An 18,819-nucleotide genomic window follows, 5' to 3' on the forward strand; every position below is an offset into this window, starting at 1 on the left:
CTAAGTTATAGACTGGACATAACAAACTAAACTAAGTTACAGACTGGACATAACAAACTAAACTAAGTTATAGACTGGACATAACAAACTAAACTAAGTTACAGACTGGACATAACAAACTAAACTAAGTTATAGACTGGACATAACAAACTAAACTAAGTTATAGACTGGACATAACAAACTAAACTAAGTTACAGACTGGACATAACAAACTAAACTAAGTTACAGACTGGACATAACAAACTAAACTAAGTTATAGACTGGACATAACAAACTAAACTAAGTTACAGACTGGACATAACAAACTAAACTAAGTTATGGAGCAGACTGGACATAACAAACTAAACTAAGTTACAGACTGGACATAACAAACTAAACTAAGTTATAGACTGGATATAACAAACTAAACTAAGTTATGGAGCAGACTGGACATAACAAACTAAACTAAGTTATAGACTGGACATAACAAACTAAACTAAGTTATAGACTGGACATAAACTAAACTAAGTTACAGACTGGACATAACAAACTAAACTAAGTTACAGACTGGACATAACAAACTAAACTAAGTTACAGACTGGACATAACAAACTAAACTAAGTTACAGACTGGACATAACAAACTAAACTAAGTTATAGACTGGACATAACAAACTAAACTAAGTTACAGACTGGACATAACAAACTAAACTAAGTTATAGACTGGACATAACAAACTAAACTAAGTTATAGACTGGACATAACAAACTAAACTAAGTTACAGACTGGACATAACAAACTAAACTAAGTTACAGACTGGACATAACAAACTAAACAAAGTTACAGACTGGACATAACAAACTAAACTAAGTTATGGAGCAGACTGGACATAACAAACTAAACTAAGTTATAGACTGGACATAACAAACTAAACTAAGTTATAGACTGGACATAACAAACTAAACTAAGTTATGGAGCAGACTGGACATAACAAACTAAACTAAGTTATGGAGCAGACTGGACATAACAAATTAAACTAAGTTATAGACTGGACATAACAAACTAAACTAAGTTATAGACTGGACATAACAAACTAAACTAAGTTATAGACTGGACATAACAAACTAAACTAAGTTACAGACTGGACATAACAAACTAAACTAAGTTATAGACTGGACATAACAAACTAAACTAAGTTACAGACTGGACATAACAAACTAAACTAAGTTATAGACTGGACATAACAAACTAAACTAAGTTACAGACTGGACATAACAAACTAAACTAAGTTACAGACTGGACATAACAAACTAAACTAAGTTATAGACTGGACATAACAAACTAAACTAAGTTATGGAGCAGACTGGACATAACAAACTAAACTAAGTTATGGAGCAGACTGGACATAACAAACTAAACTAAGTTACAGACTGGACATAACAAACTAAACTAAGTTATAGACTGGACATAACAAACTAAACTAAGTTATAGACTGGACATAACAAACTAAACTAAGTTATGGAGCAGACTGGACATAACAAACTAAACTAAGTTATAGACTGGACATAACAAACTAAACTAAGTTACAGACTGGACATAACAAACTAAACTAAGTTATAGACTGGACATAACAAACTAAACTAAGTTACAGACTGGACATAACAAACTAAACTAAGTTACAGACTGGACATAACAAACTAAACTAAGTTATAGACTGGACATAACAAACTAAACTAAGTTACAGACTGGACATAACAAACTAAACTAAGTTATAGACTGGACATTACAAACTAAACTAAGTTACAGACTGGACATAACAAACTAAACTAAGTTATAGACTGGACATAACAAACTAAACTAAGTTATAGACTGGACATAACAAACTAAACTAAGTTATGGAGCAGACTGGACATAACAAACTAAAGTAAGTTATGGACTGGACATAACAAACTAAACTAAGTTATAGACTGGACATAACAAACTAAACTAAGTTATAGACTGGACATAACAAACTAAACTAAGTTATGGAGCAGACTGGACATAACAAACTAAACTAAGTTATAGACTGGACATAACAAACTAAACTAAGTTATAGACTGGACATAACAAACTAAACTAAGTTACAGACTGGACATAACAAACTAAACTAAGTTACAGACTGGACATAACAAACTAAACAAAGTTACAGACTGGACATAACAAACTAAACTAAGTTATGGAGCAGACTGGACATAACAAACTAAACTAAGTTATAGACTGGACATAACAAACTAAACTAAGTTATAGACTGGACATAACAAACTAAACTAAGTTATGGAGCAGACTGGACATAACAAACTAAACTAAGTTATGGAGCAGACTGGACATAACAAACTTAAACTAAGTTATAGACTGGACATAACAAACTAAACTAAGTTATAGACTGGACATAACAAACTAAACTAAGTTATAGACTGGACATAACAAACTAAACTAAGTTACAGACTGGACATAACAAACTAAACTAAGTTATAGACTGGACATAACAAACTAAACTAAGTTACAGACTGGACATAACAAACTAAACTAAGTTATAGACTGGACATAACAAACTAAACTAAGTTATAGACTGGACATAACAAACTAAACTAAGTTACAGACTGGACATAACAAACTAAACTAAGTTATAGACTGGACATAACAAACTAAACTAAGTTATGGAGCAGACTGGACATAACAAACTAAACTAAGTTATGGAGCAGACTGGACATAACAAACTAAACTAAGTTACAGACTGGACATAACAAACTAAACTAAGTTATAGACTGGACATAACAAACTAAACTAAGTTATAGACTGGACATAACAAACTAAACTAAGTTATGGAGCAGACTGGACATAACAAACTAAAGTAAGTTATGGAGCAGACTGGACATAACAAACTAAACTAAGTTATAGACTGGACATAACAAACTAAACTAAGTTATAGACTGGACATAACAAACTAAACTAAGTTATAGACAGGACATAACAAACTAAACTAAGTTATAGACTGGACATAACAAACTAAACTAAGTTACAGACTGGACATAACAAACTAAACTAAGTTACAGACTGGACATAACAAACTAAACTAAGTTACAGACTGGACATAACAAACTAAACTAAGTTACAGACTGGACATAACAAACTAAACTAAGTTATAGACTGGACATAACAAACTAAACTAAGTTACAGACTGGACATAACAAACTAAACTAAGTTACAGACTGGACATAACAAACTAAACTAAGTTATAGACTGGACATAACAAACTAAACTAAGTTACAGACTGGACATAACAAACTAAACTAAGTTATGGAGCAGACTGGACATAACAAACTAAACTAAGTTACAGACTGAAAATAACAAACTAAACTAAGTTATAGACTGGACATAACAAACTAAACTAAGTTATGGAGCAGACTGGACATAACAAACTAAACTAAGTTATAGACTGGACATAACAAACTAAACTAAGTTATAGACTGGACATAAACTAAACTAAGTTACAGACTGGACATAACAAACTAAACTAAGTTACAGACTGGACATAACAAACTAAACTAAGTTACAGACTGGACATAACAAACTAAACTAAGTTACAGACTGGACGTAACAAACTAAACTAAGTTATAGACTGGACATAACAAACTAAACTAAGTTACAGACTGGACATAACAAACTAAACTAAGTTATAGACTGGACATAACAAACTAAACTAAGTTATAGACTGGACATAACAAACTAAACTAAGTTATAGACTGGACATAACAAACTAAACTAAGTTACAGACTGGACATAACAAACTAAACAAAGTTACAGACTGGACATAACAAACTAAACTAAGTTATGGAGCAGACTGGACATAACAAACTAAACTAAGTTATAGACTGGACATAACAAACTAAACTAAGTTATAGACTGGACATAACAAACTAAACTAAGTTATGGAGCAGACTGGACATAACAAACTAAACTAAGTTATGGAGCAGACTGGACATAACAAATTAAACTAAGTTATAGACTGGACATAACAAACTAAACTAAGTTATAGACTGGACATAACAAACTAAACTAAGTTATAGACTGGACATAACAAACTAAACTAAGTTACAGACTGGACATAACAAACTAAACTAAGTTATGGAGCAGACTGGACATAACAAACTAAACTAAGTTATAGACTGGACATAACAAACTAAACTAAGTTATAGACTGGACATAACAAACTAAACTAAGTTATGGAGCAGACTGGACATAACAAACTAAACTAAGTTATAGACTGGACATAACAAACTAAACTAAGTTACAGACTGGACATAACAAACTAAACTAAGTTATAGACTGGACATAACAAACTAAACTAAGTTACAGACTGGACATAACAAACTAAACTAAGTTACAGACTGGACATAACAAACTAAACTAAGTTACAGACTGGACATAACAAACTAAACTAAGTTATAGACTGGACATAACAAACTAAACTAAGTTACAGACTGGACATAACAAACTAAACTAAGTTATAGACTGGACATTACAAACTAAACTAAGTTATAGACTGGACATAACAAACTAAACTAAGTTATAGACTGGACATAACAAACTAAACTAAGTTACAGACTGGACATAACAAACTAAACTAAGTTACAGACTGGACATAACAAACTAAACAAAGTTACAGACTGGACATAACAAACTAAACTAAGTTATAGACTGGACATAACAAACTAAACTAAGTTATAGACTGGACATAACAAACTAAACTAAGTTATAGACTGGACATAACAAACTAAACTAAGTTATGGAGCAGACTGGACATAACAAACTAAACTAAGTTATAGACTGGACATAACAAACTAAACTAAGTTATAGACTGGACATAACAAACTAAACTAAGTTATAGACTGGACATAACAAACTAAACTAAGTTATGGAGCAGACTGGACATAACAAACTAAACTAAGTTACAGACTGGACATAACAAACTAAACTAAGTTATAGACTGGACATAACAAACTAAACTAAGTTATAGACTGGACATAACAAACTAAACTAAGTTATAGACTGGACATAACAAACTAAACTAAGTTACAGACTGGACATAACAAACTAAACTAAGTTATAGACTGGACATAACAAACTAAACTAAGTTATAGACTGGACATAACAAACTAAACTAAGTTATGGAGCAGACTGGACATAACAAACTAAACTAAGTTACAGACTGGACATAACAAACTAAACTAAGTTACAGACTGGACATAACAAACTAAACTAAGTTATAGACTGGACATAACAAACTAAACTAAGTTATAGACTGGACATAACAAACTAAACTAAGTTATGGAGCAGACTGGACATAACAAACTAAACTAAGTTATAGACTGGACATAACAAACTAAACTAAGTTACAGACTGGACATAAACTAAACTAAGTTATAGACTGGACATAACAAACTAAACTAAGTTATAGACTGGACATAACAAACTAAACTAAGTTATGGAGCAGACTGGACATAACAAACTAAACTAAGTTACAGACTGGACATAACAAACTAAACTAAGTTATAGACTGGACATAACAAACTAAACTAAGTTATAGACTGGACATAACAAACTAAACTAAGTTATGGAGCAGACTGGACATAACAAACTAAACTAAGTTACAGACTGGACATAACAAACTAAACTAAGTTACAGACTGGACATAACAAACTAAACTAAGTTATAGACTGGACATAACAAACTAAACTAAGTTATAGACTGGACATAACAAACTAAACTAAGTTATGGAGCAGACTGGACATAACAAACTAAACTAAGTTACAGACTGGACATAACAAACTAAACTAAGTTACAGACTGGACATAACAAACTAAACTAAGTTATAGACTGGACATAACAAACTAAACTAAGTTATAGACTGGACATAACAAACTAAACTAAGTTATGGAGCAGACTGGACATAACAAACTAAACTAAGTTATAGACTGGACATAACAAACTAAACTAAGTTACAGACTGGACATAACAAACTAAACTAAGTTACAGACTGGACATAACAAACTAAACTAAGTTATAGACTGGACATAACAAACTAAACTAAGTTATAGACTGGACATAACAAACTAAACTAAGTTATAGACTGGACATAACAAACTAAACTAAGTTACAGACTGGACATAACAAACTAAACTAAGTTACAGACTGGACATAACAAACTAAACTAAGTTATAGACTGGACATAACAAACTAGTTATGTCCAAAACTAAGTTGCAGGTAAACAAGCTCAGGGCTCCCACTAATTCGGCGTCATGGTGAGTTGTATTTTTATGCACTTTATGCAGGTTGTATCATTTTATTATGTCATATTTATATCGCCCACACTGCGAAGGCCGGTCCGTGAAAAATATTGTCTGACACGAAACAGGTCCGTGGCTCACAAAACGTTGAGGACCGCTGCTATACGGTGTGCTTTTGCTCACAGCTAACCGCTAACTGAACATATTAAACTGATACACTTGCGGTTAGACGGGGTCAAATGTGGTTTGGGTTCATTTTAATCAAATATTTACAGACAATAATACAATACAGGAATATTAAAGCGCCGCTAAAATTAGAACGACAGTGGCACAGGTCCCACGGGGCCCTTCACAATCCCCTCCCTACTGAGGTGCTGACATTGAGCCTGTACTTGATCAAATTGAACGTTTATCTCACAAGGACAACAGATACCCTCTCTATGTAATTAGTCACGACTACCTCTGCTAATAACCGTTGAAGTCAGGATGATCATGACCATTTTTGAAATTAACGCACACACACACACACACACACACACACACTGTGTCAGTCTCTCTCTCGAATCAGTCGTGTCCTCCTGCAGTAACAGCTGTGTAAATCCTATGCATCCTCGCTCTTCTTGAAGGTCTTCTTTCTACCACTGTTTTTATTCTTGACGCTCCCAAACTACACATCAAATCAACACAATAAGTTAATCAGTGTCTTCCAAAAATGGTCTGTCGTGAGTCTTTTTTGATCCGTAAACTCTATGTTTAAAAGGCTGCTTAATTTGGGGACAATAAAGGAATTAGGAAGGAGAATTATGGAGCCATTGTGGGAATGATTAAAAGGAAACAAGACTCTTGGGACACACGCCTGCAGTCTCTGGAGTAAATGTCAGATTCATCCCAACTCATCACGTTCTCAGTCACAACTCATCAAATACCGACGCTCGATCTGTGTCAGATTTGTGTGGACAAACATCCACTAACACCCATGAATATCTGTGTTGGGAAAGGTTACAATTGGCATTCTTTCTCTAGACTAATAACTTTGCAGTAGTCTTGTTTATCAGTTCCAGCTCTGGTTGGCAGCGATGGAAACACAACGCTAAATATCATATTTAAAGAAGACATGCTTTGTATCCCGTCAATTATTATAATTCATTAACTTATTAACTTGCTCTCCTGAAAACCACCAGTCTCCATCGTCATAAATTGTAAAATGTCACTGATTATTGTAAAAACACACTTCATTCAGTAGTTGTTCCGCTGTTCCAACAATACAAGTCTAGCTACTGCCGCCGGTCACCAATATGTCGCCATCGTTAGCCGAGAACGCAGTTTGCCTTCGCCGCCAAAGATTAATGTCAAGGGTTCCTGAAAATGATGCAGCGTCCAGGACATCTGTTTTGGGTGTTGCAATGTCCTCAAACTCGCTGCATAATCGCTGCTCACGCCTCTTAACTTCCTGCCTGCTGTGACCGTGACATCACTGTGATAGTAGCAACGCATCTTTGTCTTCATCATATACTGTAAATACAGTCTTTCCTAAGCTTTAGCGTTCTCATGCACGGTTGGTTTTATAAATTTCTATCATTGTGAAATTGTAAAATATGCACAAGCTCTCATGATCCACATCCCTACAGTTAGAGATCGAGGTGAGTAGATTCACCCCTTCATCATTATCTCCCTCTGCTCCACCACTCTACAACCTGACACTGAAAACAACCTCGGAGGAGAAGGAAAAGAAGATCAATGTGTGTGTTTTACCAGTCCAACAACATGGACCATTACACACTGCTGTCGCTATGTGTGCCCCCTGCATTGGCATTGATTCATCACATGTTGGCTATGAAAGCTTTTATCAGAAGCAACAACATACATATTGACTACTGTCAAACACCAGAATGATTTAATACAGATTTGAATTATTTGAATCCATTTTATTTTTTTACATTTAAATCCATATTGAAGTGCCTCAAGACAACATTTTAATTAAAATAAATAAATGTAATTGAACAAATGAAAAAATAATGCTGTCTCTAATGTAGCTATATAAAAATAACATCACACCCTTAAAAAAAACTTAGAATCAGGAAGTGAAGGAAGAGCGGCTCAGAGCCGCTGTTTTCGGTAGTTTTACAATCCAGTTGAGTCTGCCTGCATCTTATGCCTTTTGATGGCATCGTTGGTATGTATTGATTCTTTTATTGTTATGATCGCAGAGGATTATTTTCTTGACTGTTTAGTTTGGGGAAGTTTTATGCACAAAGTTCATCGAGTCATTATAGTTAATGACTACTCCGCTATGACTGTTGTTAAAGTTCATATGAATATGAATAAATAGTTGATGATATGTTATTACAGTGGTTTACAGGAACATATGTAGGTAAATCAGCAGTAAAAACATAAAAGTAGCGGTTAAAAACAAAGCAAGTTATTTCATTGAAGAATCAGTATATTTACATTGTGTGTATGTGTAAGGCTAAAGAGAAAGCATTTTGTTTGCTGGCTCCTCATTGGTGGAATGAGCTCCCCATTGACACCAGGACAGCAATAAGTCTCTACAAACTAAAAACACGTCTTTTTCGACTATACCTTGAATAGGGAAGGTACTTTGTAGTTTAACACTTTAGTAGCACTTAAATGTCTCTTACTGATAGCACTTTGTAGTTTAACACTTTAGTAGCACTTAAATGTCTCTTACTGATAGCACTTTGTAGTTTAACTTTATTGAAGAAATTGTACTTGCTTGATTCTTGTAGTTCTGAGTTTGGACTCATGGTTTAATGCACTTATTGTAAGTCGCTTTGGATAAAAGCGTCAGCTAAATGACATGTAATGTAATGTAATGTAATCATTATGCCTTTTGTGTGTTTTAGTTTTACTCTCTTACGTCATTAAACCTGTGGACAACGGACAACTGTCTCCAGAGTCGTGGTGTATCACAGCACAGGTACTGAGGGCAGCACAGTCCCAGTTGCAGAGTTGTTAAATGTTCTACTGCGGATGTCAGGCATCAAGGTCAGGAAGGTGTCTGAGTGCCAACAAAATGAGTTAATTATCATGTGCCATCAGCTAAGCAAATCACTGGGCTGTCAAACATACACAACCTTGTACTGCTATCTTTGTGAGGACATTCATTCACATAATGCCTTAATCTAACTTTAACCATCGCAACTAAATGCCAGACCCCAACCCTAACACCAACCAAAACCTTATTCTAACCTGAACCTGTATAACAGAGCTCACTCTGGCCAAAATGTCCTTACTCTGAAGGTCGAAATCTCAGATCCTCACAAAGATAGATGCACACACACACACATGTTTGTACCTGGAAGTCATGTGAGAGTTCAGGACAGAGGCAGCTGTACTGTGGCAGCAGCTCTTTGGGTCGGTCCGGGTCCGGACGAATGCGAAGTTTGTTCAGGTCAGTCTCCAAATCGTCATCCTGGACAGAAAGACACATGGACACTAGCAAAAATCTGACAACTGCTCTGGGAAATTCAGGAGACTGGAACGGAACCAGGCACGGTGCGAGATTATACCAGTACGCTCCTTTTATCCACAAGGAAATGGGCTCAGTTGTGCCATAGATTCCAATACAATACAATTGGGTGAAGCAAGAGTCAATCCCGTTTGGAACTTAGAAGTAACAAATATGTTGAAAGTCCCTTGTAATGGTGCTGTGAGTTGTATCTTTGTCTGAAAAAATATTGGAACAGTGCATCGATTGCGGCTAAAATGATATCCAAGCAAACTGTTTAGCAGAAGAAGGCATTTCGATGTTCTGCTTGGTTCAGTGGTTTGACAGGATTGTCGCCTGTTAATGCCTCGTTGTGAAAAGGGAAAGTAAAACCTAATGTGAATTGAAACAAACCAACTATCGGTTTAGGGAACTAAACTCTCTGGTTAGGTTTAGGAAAGAGATCGTGGTTCGTGTTGAAATGAGAAAATTGCTACGTTACGTACATAACTTAGTTTTTAAGTACATGAATTAAAAAACTAAAGTGTGATCAAATAAGTCAGTGATGACTTTTGGTTTCATACAGGACACTAACGGGGGCCTAATGGGTGAAAGTCTTGTGTTTGTTTGACCCAGTCATCCACCCCGACGCAATTGTTTTTCTCTTTATACTCCATCTACTGACTCTCTCAGTAATAATTACATCAACAATCAACGGTGGTGAGCGTCGTCTTCTTCTATTTGTACGGTGATCAACCACGTTAATAGATGAAAACGATTCCTTCAAACCCGTCTTTGAGGCTGATAACGTTAAAACGGGAGCAAAATGTCACCAAAAAAAGCTGTAAAGAAAGATAAATTATTCAACATAACCCCTGACATAACCGCTCATAGGTCAGAGTCAAGCCAAACCTGATCACTTTTAACAGTTACATTTAGGTTATTGTTTTTTGGAAGCTGTGTCAATATAAGCATTTGGACAAAGAGCTTGCAGATACATCCCATGTTACTTCATGGTGGAACACAAACTTTTCTTCCCGACAAGCTGTATCCGTGGGTGTCGTGGGTGGTACTTAGCAACCCTGCTGGCGTAGTATTGTCAGTCCCCCGTGGAAATCAAAGACCGTCTGTCGTTTCCTGTCTACCACATTCTGCCACGATGGGAACGCGGCATTGGTCAGTGGCTGAGTCACCGAGCAGTAAATGCCTAATCGGAGACAGCAAAACTTAGTCCATAGCTAATATCACACATTACTCCACTCTCTCCCTCTCACGATGGTGTCGCTGCGTGGTTAGCCACTCCGTGGTTAGCCACTCCGGAAGTCGGCCTACTTACAGTGGTGGCATTTTGATTATACTGTATATGCATCACGGGCGAACAAAAGCACTCGCATTCCAAGCAAAGGCACAGACACCATTACAATGTTCTTGTGTTTTTCAGTATACCGTGGGAACCGATTACAAGAAAGCGCTCTTCTCTTTGAACAACTCGGGTGGTGCAGCGACTTGTGTGCAGTTTCCAGACTTGGAGATTTTTTGTCATCAGGGTTGCCAGGTTTGGTACCACTGTGCGGGTGCTGGTGACCTGTGTTTACCAACAATGTCTAGCACATCTGCTTACTGTCACTCACCAGTCCAGCTAATTTCATGCCTGTTGTCGTGGTTTTGGTTGTTCTACCTTTTGCCACGTTGACTCCTATACACTGCTCTGGTGTTTTGGAACCCCTAAAATGGAGACATTTGTAAATCTCCGGAACGCTTCCGATGACTTGATCCTTGATCGGGTCTCATCTGTCACGACGTGTCCTTCCCTGATTCGTCACGCCCCTATCACCCGACCCTTTGAAATGCTAGCATATGTTGCGTAGTTCAATTCTACTAATGTTTTGTAATCGCTTTCCATGTATAGTCCATGGATTCTTTGTTCCAGGTTCTATATTTCATCTCCAGTTGTTTCACTCAAAGGGACATGTAGCATTCCTATTGCTTCAGGGTTAATGCAGGTGTTTGAACCAATATCCCCGTAAGCCCACGCTTACATTCACACACACCTCCACACAATCACATTTTCTTTCTTTTTTTTGGTTGTTGGTAATGAATTGTTGTTCTTAAATATCATAGCTTGTTGGTATACTTTGTCATCGGTATTGCATGGTCACATTATGTGTATATTGGTTTTGTGTTCTCTCTAATATTCTGACATGTCAATATTGTATGGGTGGAGGCTTCAGATGTGTGTTCTGCCTCTTTGTCTGAATTGTTGTTTTAAAACGCTGTTGTCCAACTAAAACGTTGTTGTGTGGATGTCACCTCAACGGTGATGTAAAAGGTGAACCTGTGTGGGAACATCTGGCGAAAGACACACGTTTAGTTTCTTTTCTACGGCTGTCATCCCAGTGCTGCAACCCCTGCAAACCCATCCACTGCAGTTGTATCAAAAGGCTTCAGCAGCCGTGCTTCCATTCAAGTGTCTCTCTGCTACGGACTAGTTTGGCTGCTTTAGTGTGTTTTTTGCCGTTTTTAAAGAAGTTTGAAATACAACCCTGTGACTCTCTAAACGGGTTGAAATTGAGATGAAAGATGGAAGTTGACAGCATCTGCACTCAAAACCATCTGCTTGGAAGCATTGCAACCTTTCTATCGGTCTCAGTTTGCCTTTCAAACCCTCACTACTCCGCCGTGTTAGGGCAGTAAAGATGCATTTGATTTGCTGGAGTTACATGTGTCCACACTTTTTGTGCAGGTGCCTAAGTTTTCACTCATAACAGTACCTTTTATCGAAGGTTGCAGCCATCTTCCTCGACATACAAGATAGATATTTCCGCTTAGACCTCCTCTGATTTGTTTTCTTCTTCCCCCATTATTACATCCATCTCTCTTGTGCCTCACTCTGCTCCCCCCATTGGTTCCCGCTTCCATTTATCTCTCCACCTCGGCTTTTGTAGTGTCTGTCGCCCCCCCTCCTCCCTCCCTTCCCTTCTCCCGAGACACAATCGTACTGAGGCCACCTACACCGCTGTTTGTCCTGTCATTAGCCTCTTCGATGCTGTCATGTTTTTAGATCTTCCTCTCCCTCTTCCATCTCTGCCTTACCACCATTCCTCTCCTCTCTGGCACTCTCATGATCTGGGACCCATTAATGGATTCTACTAAACTAGTTCCAAGACCTGCGAATGCACAAACGGAACCAAAGCAGAGTTCAATCCGGCTTGAGTGGATTAACCTGATCCTCCAGATGGTTTTGTTCCACAGAACCATCCGAGAAGCCGTCGTTGGAGACTGCTTGGAAAAGGGCAAGCTTTTACCAAAGAAATACTTGGCCAGGTGATCGGATGGAACGTCTTTCAATCGAACTCTCAGTCGAGGAGACGAGCGAAAACATCTTCGAGAAAAAGCCTCCAAACTAATTTCATCAATGGTGAATACATTATTGCTTGCTTGCTGTCATAATCTTTGGCGGAGACCATTTTTTGAACTGCCCTTACATTTAGGCTGCACTATTTAAAATGCAAAGCACATTAAGATACATACAATTGAGGATAAATGAAAGCTGGGGACACGACAACACTAGACTGATGTGCTTTATTTCTCCACCAAGAGGACTGATCTTTACATGAATATGTGTATTGTTCCAACTCTAATCCAAAATTTCATCTATGGATTTTCCATACTTTTTGTCTATCACTGTTAACGCATTTTAAGGAGTTTTTATAGCACGAGTAGTTTTATCATAATAACAAAAAAAGCACTTTTTTTACTTTTGTTCTGCAGTGAGGGATCTTTTTCTTTTTGTTGCAGTGAACTGAACCCTTTTTACAATGTATCCTCATACGATGGTATACGATGGTATTTTACTAAAAGTTATGTTTTCTGCGAGTTTTACTACGTATCCAGAAACAAAAGCAATTGCCATGCTTTGTTTGGGCACTCCTCCTATGAATCGCCACCTTAACGTGGTGGAGGAGTTTGAGTGGCTCAGTGATCCTGGGAGCTATGTTGTCCGGGGCGTCAGCCCCTGGTAGGGTCTCCCAAGGCAAACAGGTCTCGGGGGAGAGCCCAGACTAAGAGCGGTTCAACAAACCCTGATGATAAGCAGCCCACGGATTGTAGCCACCTTGCCCGGACAAGGGAAACCGGGGCACCCTCCCGGAGCAAGACCCAGGAGGGGAGCTCGTCGGCGAGCGTCTGGTGGCCGGGCTTTCGCCCATGGGGCCCGGTCGGGCTCAGCCCGAAAAAACATCGTGGAGCAGCAGTCACCCTGTGGACCCACCACCCGCAGGGAGAATTATCGGGGTCGGGTGCTATGTAGACCGGGCGGCGGGCCAGGCGGGAGACCTGGGAGGGCCGATCGCCGGCAGCATAGACTAGCTCTAGGGACGTGGAACGTCACCTCACTAGCGGGGAAAGAGCCGGAGCTGGTGCAGGAGGTGGAGCGGTACCAGCTAGATATAGTTGGGCTCACCTCCACGCACAGCATGGGCTCCGGAACCAAGCTCCTGGAGAAGGGTTGGACTTTGTCCTTTTCTGGAGTTGCCCAGGGTGAGAGGCGCCGGGCGGGAGTGGGGATACTCACGAGCCCCCGGCTGAGCGCCGCTGTGTTGGAGTTTTCCCCGGGGAACGAGAGGGTCGCCTCCCTGCGCCTACGGGTTGCGGGGAGTAAGGCTCTGACTGTTGTTTGTGCTTATGCACCGAACAGCATTTCGGAGTATCCGGCCTTCTTGGAGTCGGTGGGAGGGGTCCTGGAAAGGGCGCCGCCTGCCGACTCCATAGTTCTCCTGGGAGACTTCAACGCTCACGTGGGCAATGACAGAGAAACCTGGCGGGGCGTGATTGGGAGGAACGGCTTGCCCGATCCGAACCCGAATGGTGTTTTGTTGTTGGACTTCTGTGCTAGCCACAGTTTGTCCATAACGAACACCATGTTCGAACATAAGGTGGCTCATAAGTGTACCTGGTACCAGAACACCTTAGGCCGGAGATCAATGATCGACTTTGTAATCGTATCATCTGATCTGCGGCCGTATGTCTTGGACACTCGGGTGAAGAGAGGAGCAGAGCTGTCAACTGATCACCACCTGATGGTGAGTTGGATCAGATGGCGGGGGACTCGGCTAGAGAGACCTGGCAAGCCCAAACGTGTAGTGAGGGTGAACTGGGAACGTCTGGCAGAGGATCCTGTCCGGGAGGTCTTCAACTCCCACCTCCGGAAGAACTTCTCACAAATCCCGAGGGAGGCTGGGGACATGGAATCCGAGTGGACCTTGTTCAAAGCCTCTATTGTGGACGCGGCTGCTCGGGGCTGTGGCCGGAAGGTCATCGGTGCCTGTCGTGGCGGCAACCCTAGAACCCGGTGGTGGACACCGGGGGTGAGGGTGGCCGTCAAACTGAAGAAGGAGGCCTTTCGGGCCTGGCTGGCCCAGGGGTCTCCTGAAGCAGCTGACGGGTACCGGGAAGACTTTGGGTGGATTCACCCATATCCCTGGCAGAGGTCGCTAAGGTAGTCAAAAAGCTCCTTGGTGGCAAGGCGCCAGGGGTGGATGAGATCCGCCCTGAGATGCTGAAAGCGCTGGACATTGTTGGGCTGTCTTGGTTGACACGCCTTTTCAGTGTCGCATGGGGGTCGGGAACAGTGCCCATGGACTGGCAGACCGGGGTGGTGGTTCCCATCTTCAAGAAGGGGGACCGGAGAGTGTGCTCGAACTATCGTGGTATCACACTGCTCAGCCTCCCGGGAAAAGCTTATGCCAGGGTGCTGGAGAGGAGGCTCCGACCGCTTGTCGAACCTCAGATTCAGGACGAACAGTGCGGATTCCGTCCCGGTCGTGGAACAGTGGACCAGCTCTTTACCCTCGCAAGATTACTGGAGGGGTCCTGGGAGTTTGCCCAACCAGTTTACATGTGCTTTGTAGACCTGGAGAAGGCTTTCGACCGGGTCCCTAGGGGGTTTTTGTGGGGGGTGCTGCGGGAGTATGGGGTGCCGGACCCGTTGGCACGGGCCATCCGGTCTCTGTACGCCTGCAGTAGGAGCTGTGTTCGTCTCCTCTGTAGTAAGTCAGACACGTTCCCGGTGGGTGTTGGCCTCCGCCAGGGCTGCCCTTTATCACCGGTTCTGTTCGTGACCTTCACGGACAGGATATCTAGGTGCAGCCAGGGGGCGGAGAGGATCCGGTTCGGGAGTCTCGGGATCGCCTCTCTGCTGTTTGCGGATGATGTGGTCCTGTTTGCCTCCTCGGACCGTGACCTCCAGCATTCACTGGGGCGTTTTGCAGCCGAGTGCGAAGCGGCAGGGATGAGAGTTAGCACCTCCAAATCTGAGGCCATGGTGCTCTGCCGGAAACCGGCGGATTGCTCCCTCCAGGTGGGGGCAAACTGCCTAACCCAAGCGAAGGAGTTCAAGTATCTCGGAGTCTTGTTCACGAGTGAGGGTAAGGTGGAGCGGGAGATCGACAGGCGGATCGGTGCGGCTGCAGCAGTAAAACAGGCGCTGTACCGGTCCGTCTTAGTGAAGAGGGAGCTGAGCCGGAAGGCAAAGCTCTCCATTTACTGGTCGGTCTACGTTCCAACCCTCACCTATGGTCACGAACTCTGGGTCGTGACCGAAAGAACGAGATCTCGGATACAAGCGGCCGAAATGAGCTTCCTCCGTAGGGTGGCCGGGCTCAGCCTTAGAGATAGGGTAAGGAGCTCGGACATCAGGGGGGAGCTTGGAGTCGAGTCGCTGCTCCTTCGTGTCGAAAGGAGTCAGCTGAGGTGGTTCGGGCATCTAGTCAGGATGCCTCCTGGACGCCTCCCATTAGAGGTTTTCCGGGCACGTCCAACTGGTAGGAGGCCCCGGGGAAGACCGAGGAAACGCTGGAGGGATTATATCTCCCGGCTGGCCTTGGAACGCCTCGGGATCCCCCAGAATGAGCTGGAAAGTGCTGCGGGTGAGAGGGAGGCCTGGGTCGGCCTGCTGAACCTGCTGCCACCGCGACCCGACCCCGGATAAGCGGGTGATAATGGATGGATGGATGGATGGATGTTTGGGCAACAATATTGCGTGGTTAAATTGAGATTGTGGTTATGGTTTGACTAACTACAGAAGTGGCCTTATTTAAAAGTCACTGTGATGAACTTGTAACTGGTTAAGAAAGATTTTTGATGTGATACTGATATATCAGCTACATAAGTAAACAATACGATACAAAGAAAGAGTTATTTCTATTTACTAGTTATTCGTAATCTTGTCATCGGCCTCGGAACTAAGCTTCACCTCGCTGCACCTCGTTTGGAGCCACCATAGACCCCACGCTGCGACCCAGGCCGGAAGGGAGGCACCGGAGAACCAGGACTGAGCGGGGCAGGATGGCAGGAATCTGGTGCTCAGAAACTCCATGATGACCGCCAATATCAACATAGAATTAAAGTTCCTCGCAATCACTTGAAGTTCGGAAGTTTTCTCATAAATAAGTCAATGTTGATTTTTGGGTTTCACACAGGACAGAGTCCACAGTCTCTTGTGTAAAAGTCAGATGTTTATAGACCCATCTGTCCACCATAACCACCTTCCTTCAAATAGTTCCAAAAAAAACACTGCTACGGCAACACTGGCCCTCACGATGGACTTTGGTTACTGAAAGTGAAAGCACAAACTCCAACGAAACATGGCCACACAGGAGCCACACACACTTACAAAGTCTGCGTCTTTGTTGTCTTCAGCCTCTTCATCGTCACTCTCCTCACTGTTCTCATCTGGATGCAACAGGGAAAGCAAAGCAGCCAGAGTCAGTGTTCCACCGTGTTTGTGTGAGGGTTAGGGTTAGGGTGAGTGTGAGTGTGAGTGTGAGTGTGAGGGTGAGGGTTAGGGTTAGGGTTAGTGTGAGGGTTAGGGTTAGTGTTTGTGTGAGGGTTAGGGTTTGTGTGAGGGTTAGGGTTTGTGTGAGGGTTAGGGTTAGGGTTAGGGCTAACCCGACGGTACCCAACCATTAACACAATGTCCTACTCATACAGTTTTAAAATGTTCACACCTGTAAGGTTACATAACAATACAAATGGTTTAAAACTTATTTGAAGACTGTTAAGACAAATATAAATATATACTAAATTAACAGTGCATAAAAAATACAAACGTTTAATGAACCAACAATGCAGGTTAAGGAATCCACTGATCAAAGTCAGTAACTGCTATCAAAGGTGCGTTTGCTGAATGTTGACGTGAAGCGGATACTGATACCTGGCTCCACATCCATATCAGGGACCACATCCGGTCTTCCGGGCACGAGGAAGGTGTATGCCGACCGGTCGGATGTCAGTGGAAGAGGTGTTTTAGGAAGACACTTTCTCATCAGCTGCACAGAAGGCTCCACCAGAGACTCCAGGCCTTTACTCAGCAAGCATGTCTGCAGAGGGACCAACTGGGTTAACAGAATATCTAGAAGATCAATAGCCTGTGCATCTGTGCCATGAGATGCAGCAGCCCATTATGCTTTATTTATACATTTGTCCAGCTTCATTTCCACCATGTATTGCATTGTGAGACAATGTTTATAAATGACACCATGCCAAATCAAGCACTTTTAGTCTATATGCTGGCACGTATAAGTGCATTAATTTTTTTACTCCAAACATATATAGAATTTATTTTAACCACTAACAAAGGGGTCAAAACTACTGTTTTCTTTTCTCCAACCTGTGACGTCACAGCCGGTCTTTGAAGACAAAATAAACACGACAGTTAAAGTTACTTCTTCGCGTGATTAGGGCATTTTTAAAATAATGTTTATAGCATCTTTCTTTGTATGTAATGCTGTTTAAGCAAAGAAGTCCTCCACATAGTGGATTTACAGAAACTGTTGTTGGGTCAGAGAAACACAATGGAACATGTATTGTGATATTTAAAATGAATCATACAGTACTGGAAACTACTGATGGCTAGTTTAGCAATCATGTTTGAAGCAAAACTGGAAAATTTAAATAAAATTTTTTTTTGTTTGGCAATTTTAGTCTGCACTGTCTGCTCCATCCATAATCTATTCCTTATAGCCAGCAAATACATGTTATATTTGTTGTGTGGGTTCTTGTGCATCTC

The 18,819-nt window shown here is 41.1% G+C and overlaps 1 protein-coding gene across 1 annotated transcript in view; it reads right to left on the bottom strand.

The window, feature by feature from the left end:
* Positions 1-18,819, bottom strand: part of LOC117732329 (cytosolic carboxypeptidase 4) — a 186,852-nt gene that overhangs the window by 91,985 nt on the left and 76,048 nt on the right. Inside the window, exons 10-12 of the mRNA XM_034535221.1 lie at positions 17,965-18,130; positions 17,425-17,483; positions 9,621-9,737 (exon numbers count right to left, since the gene is read on the bottom strand). Of these exons, the coding sequence (XP_034391112.1) occupies positions 9,621-9,737; positions 17,425-17,483; positions 17,965-18,130 (342 nt within the window). The remainder of the gene's footprint in view (positions 1-9,620; positions 9,738-17,424; positions 17,484-17,964; positions 18,131-18,819) is intronic.

The sequence above is a fragment of the Cyclopterus lumpus genome, chromosome 6 (genome assembly GCF_009769545.1).
Source record: "Cyclopterus lumpus isolate fCycLum1 chromosome 6, fCycLum1.pri, whole genome shotgun sequence".
NCBI classification, from domain to species: domain Eukaryota; kingdom Metazoa; phylum Chordata; class Actinopteri; order Perciformes; family Cyclopteridae; genus Cyclopterus; species Cyclopterus lumpus.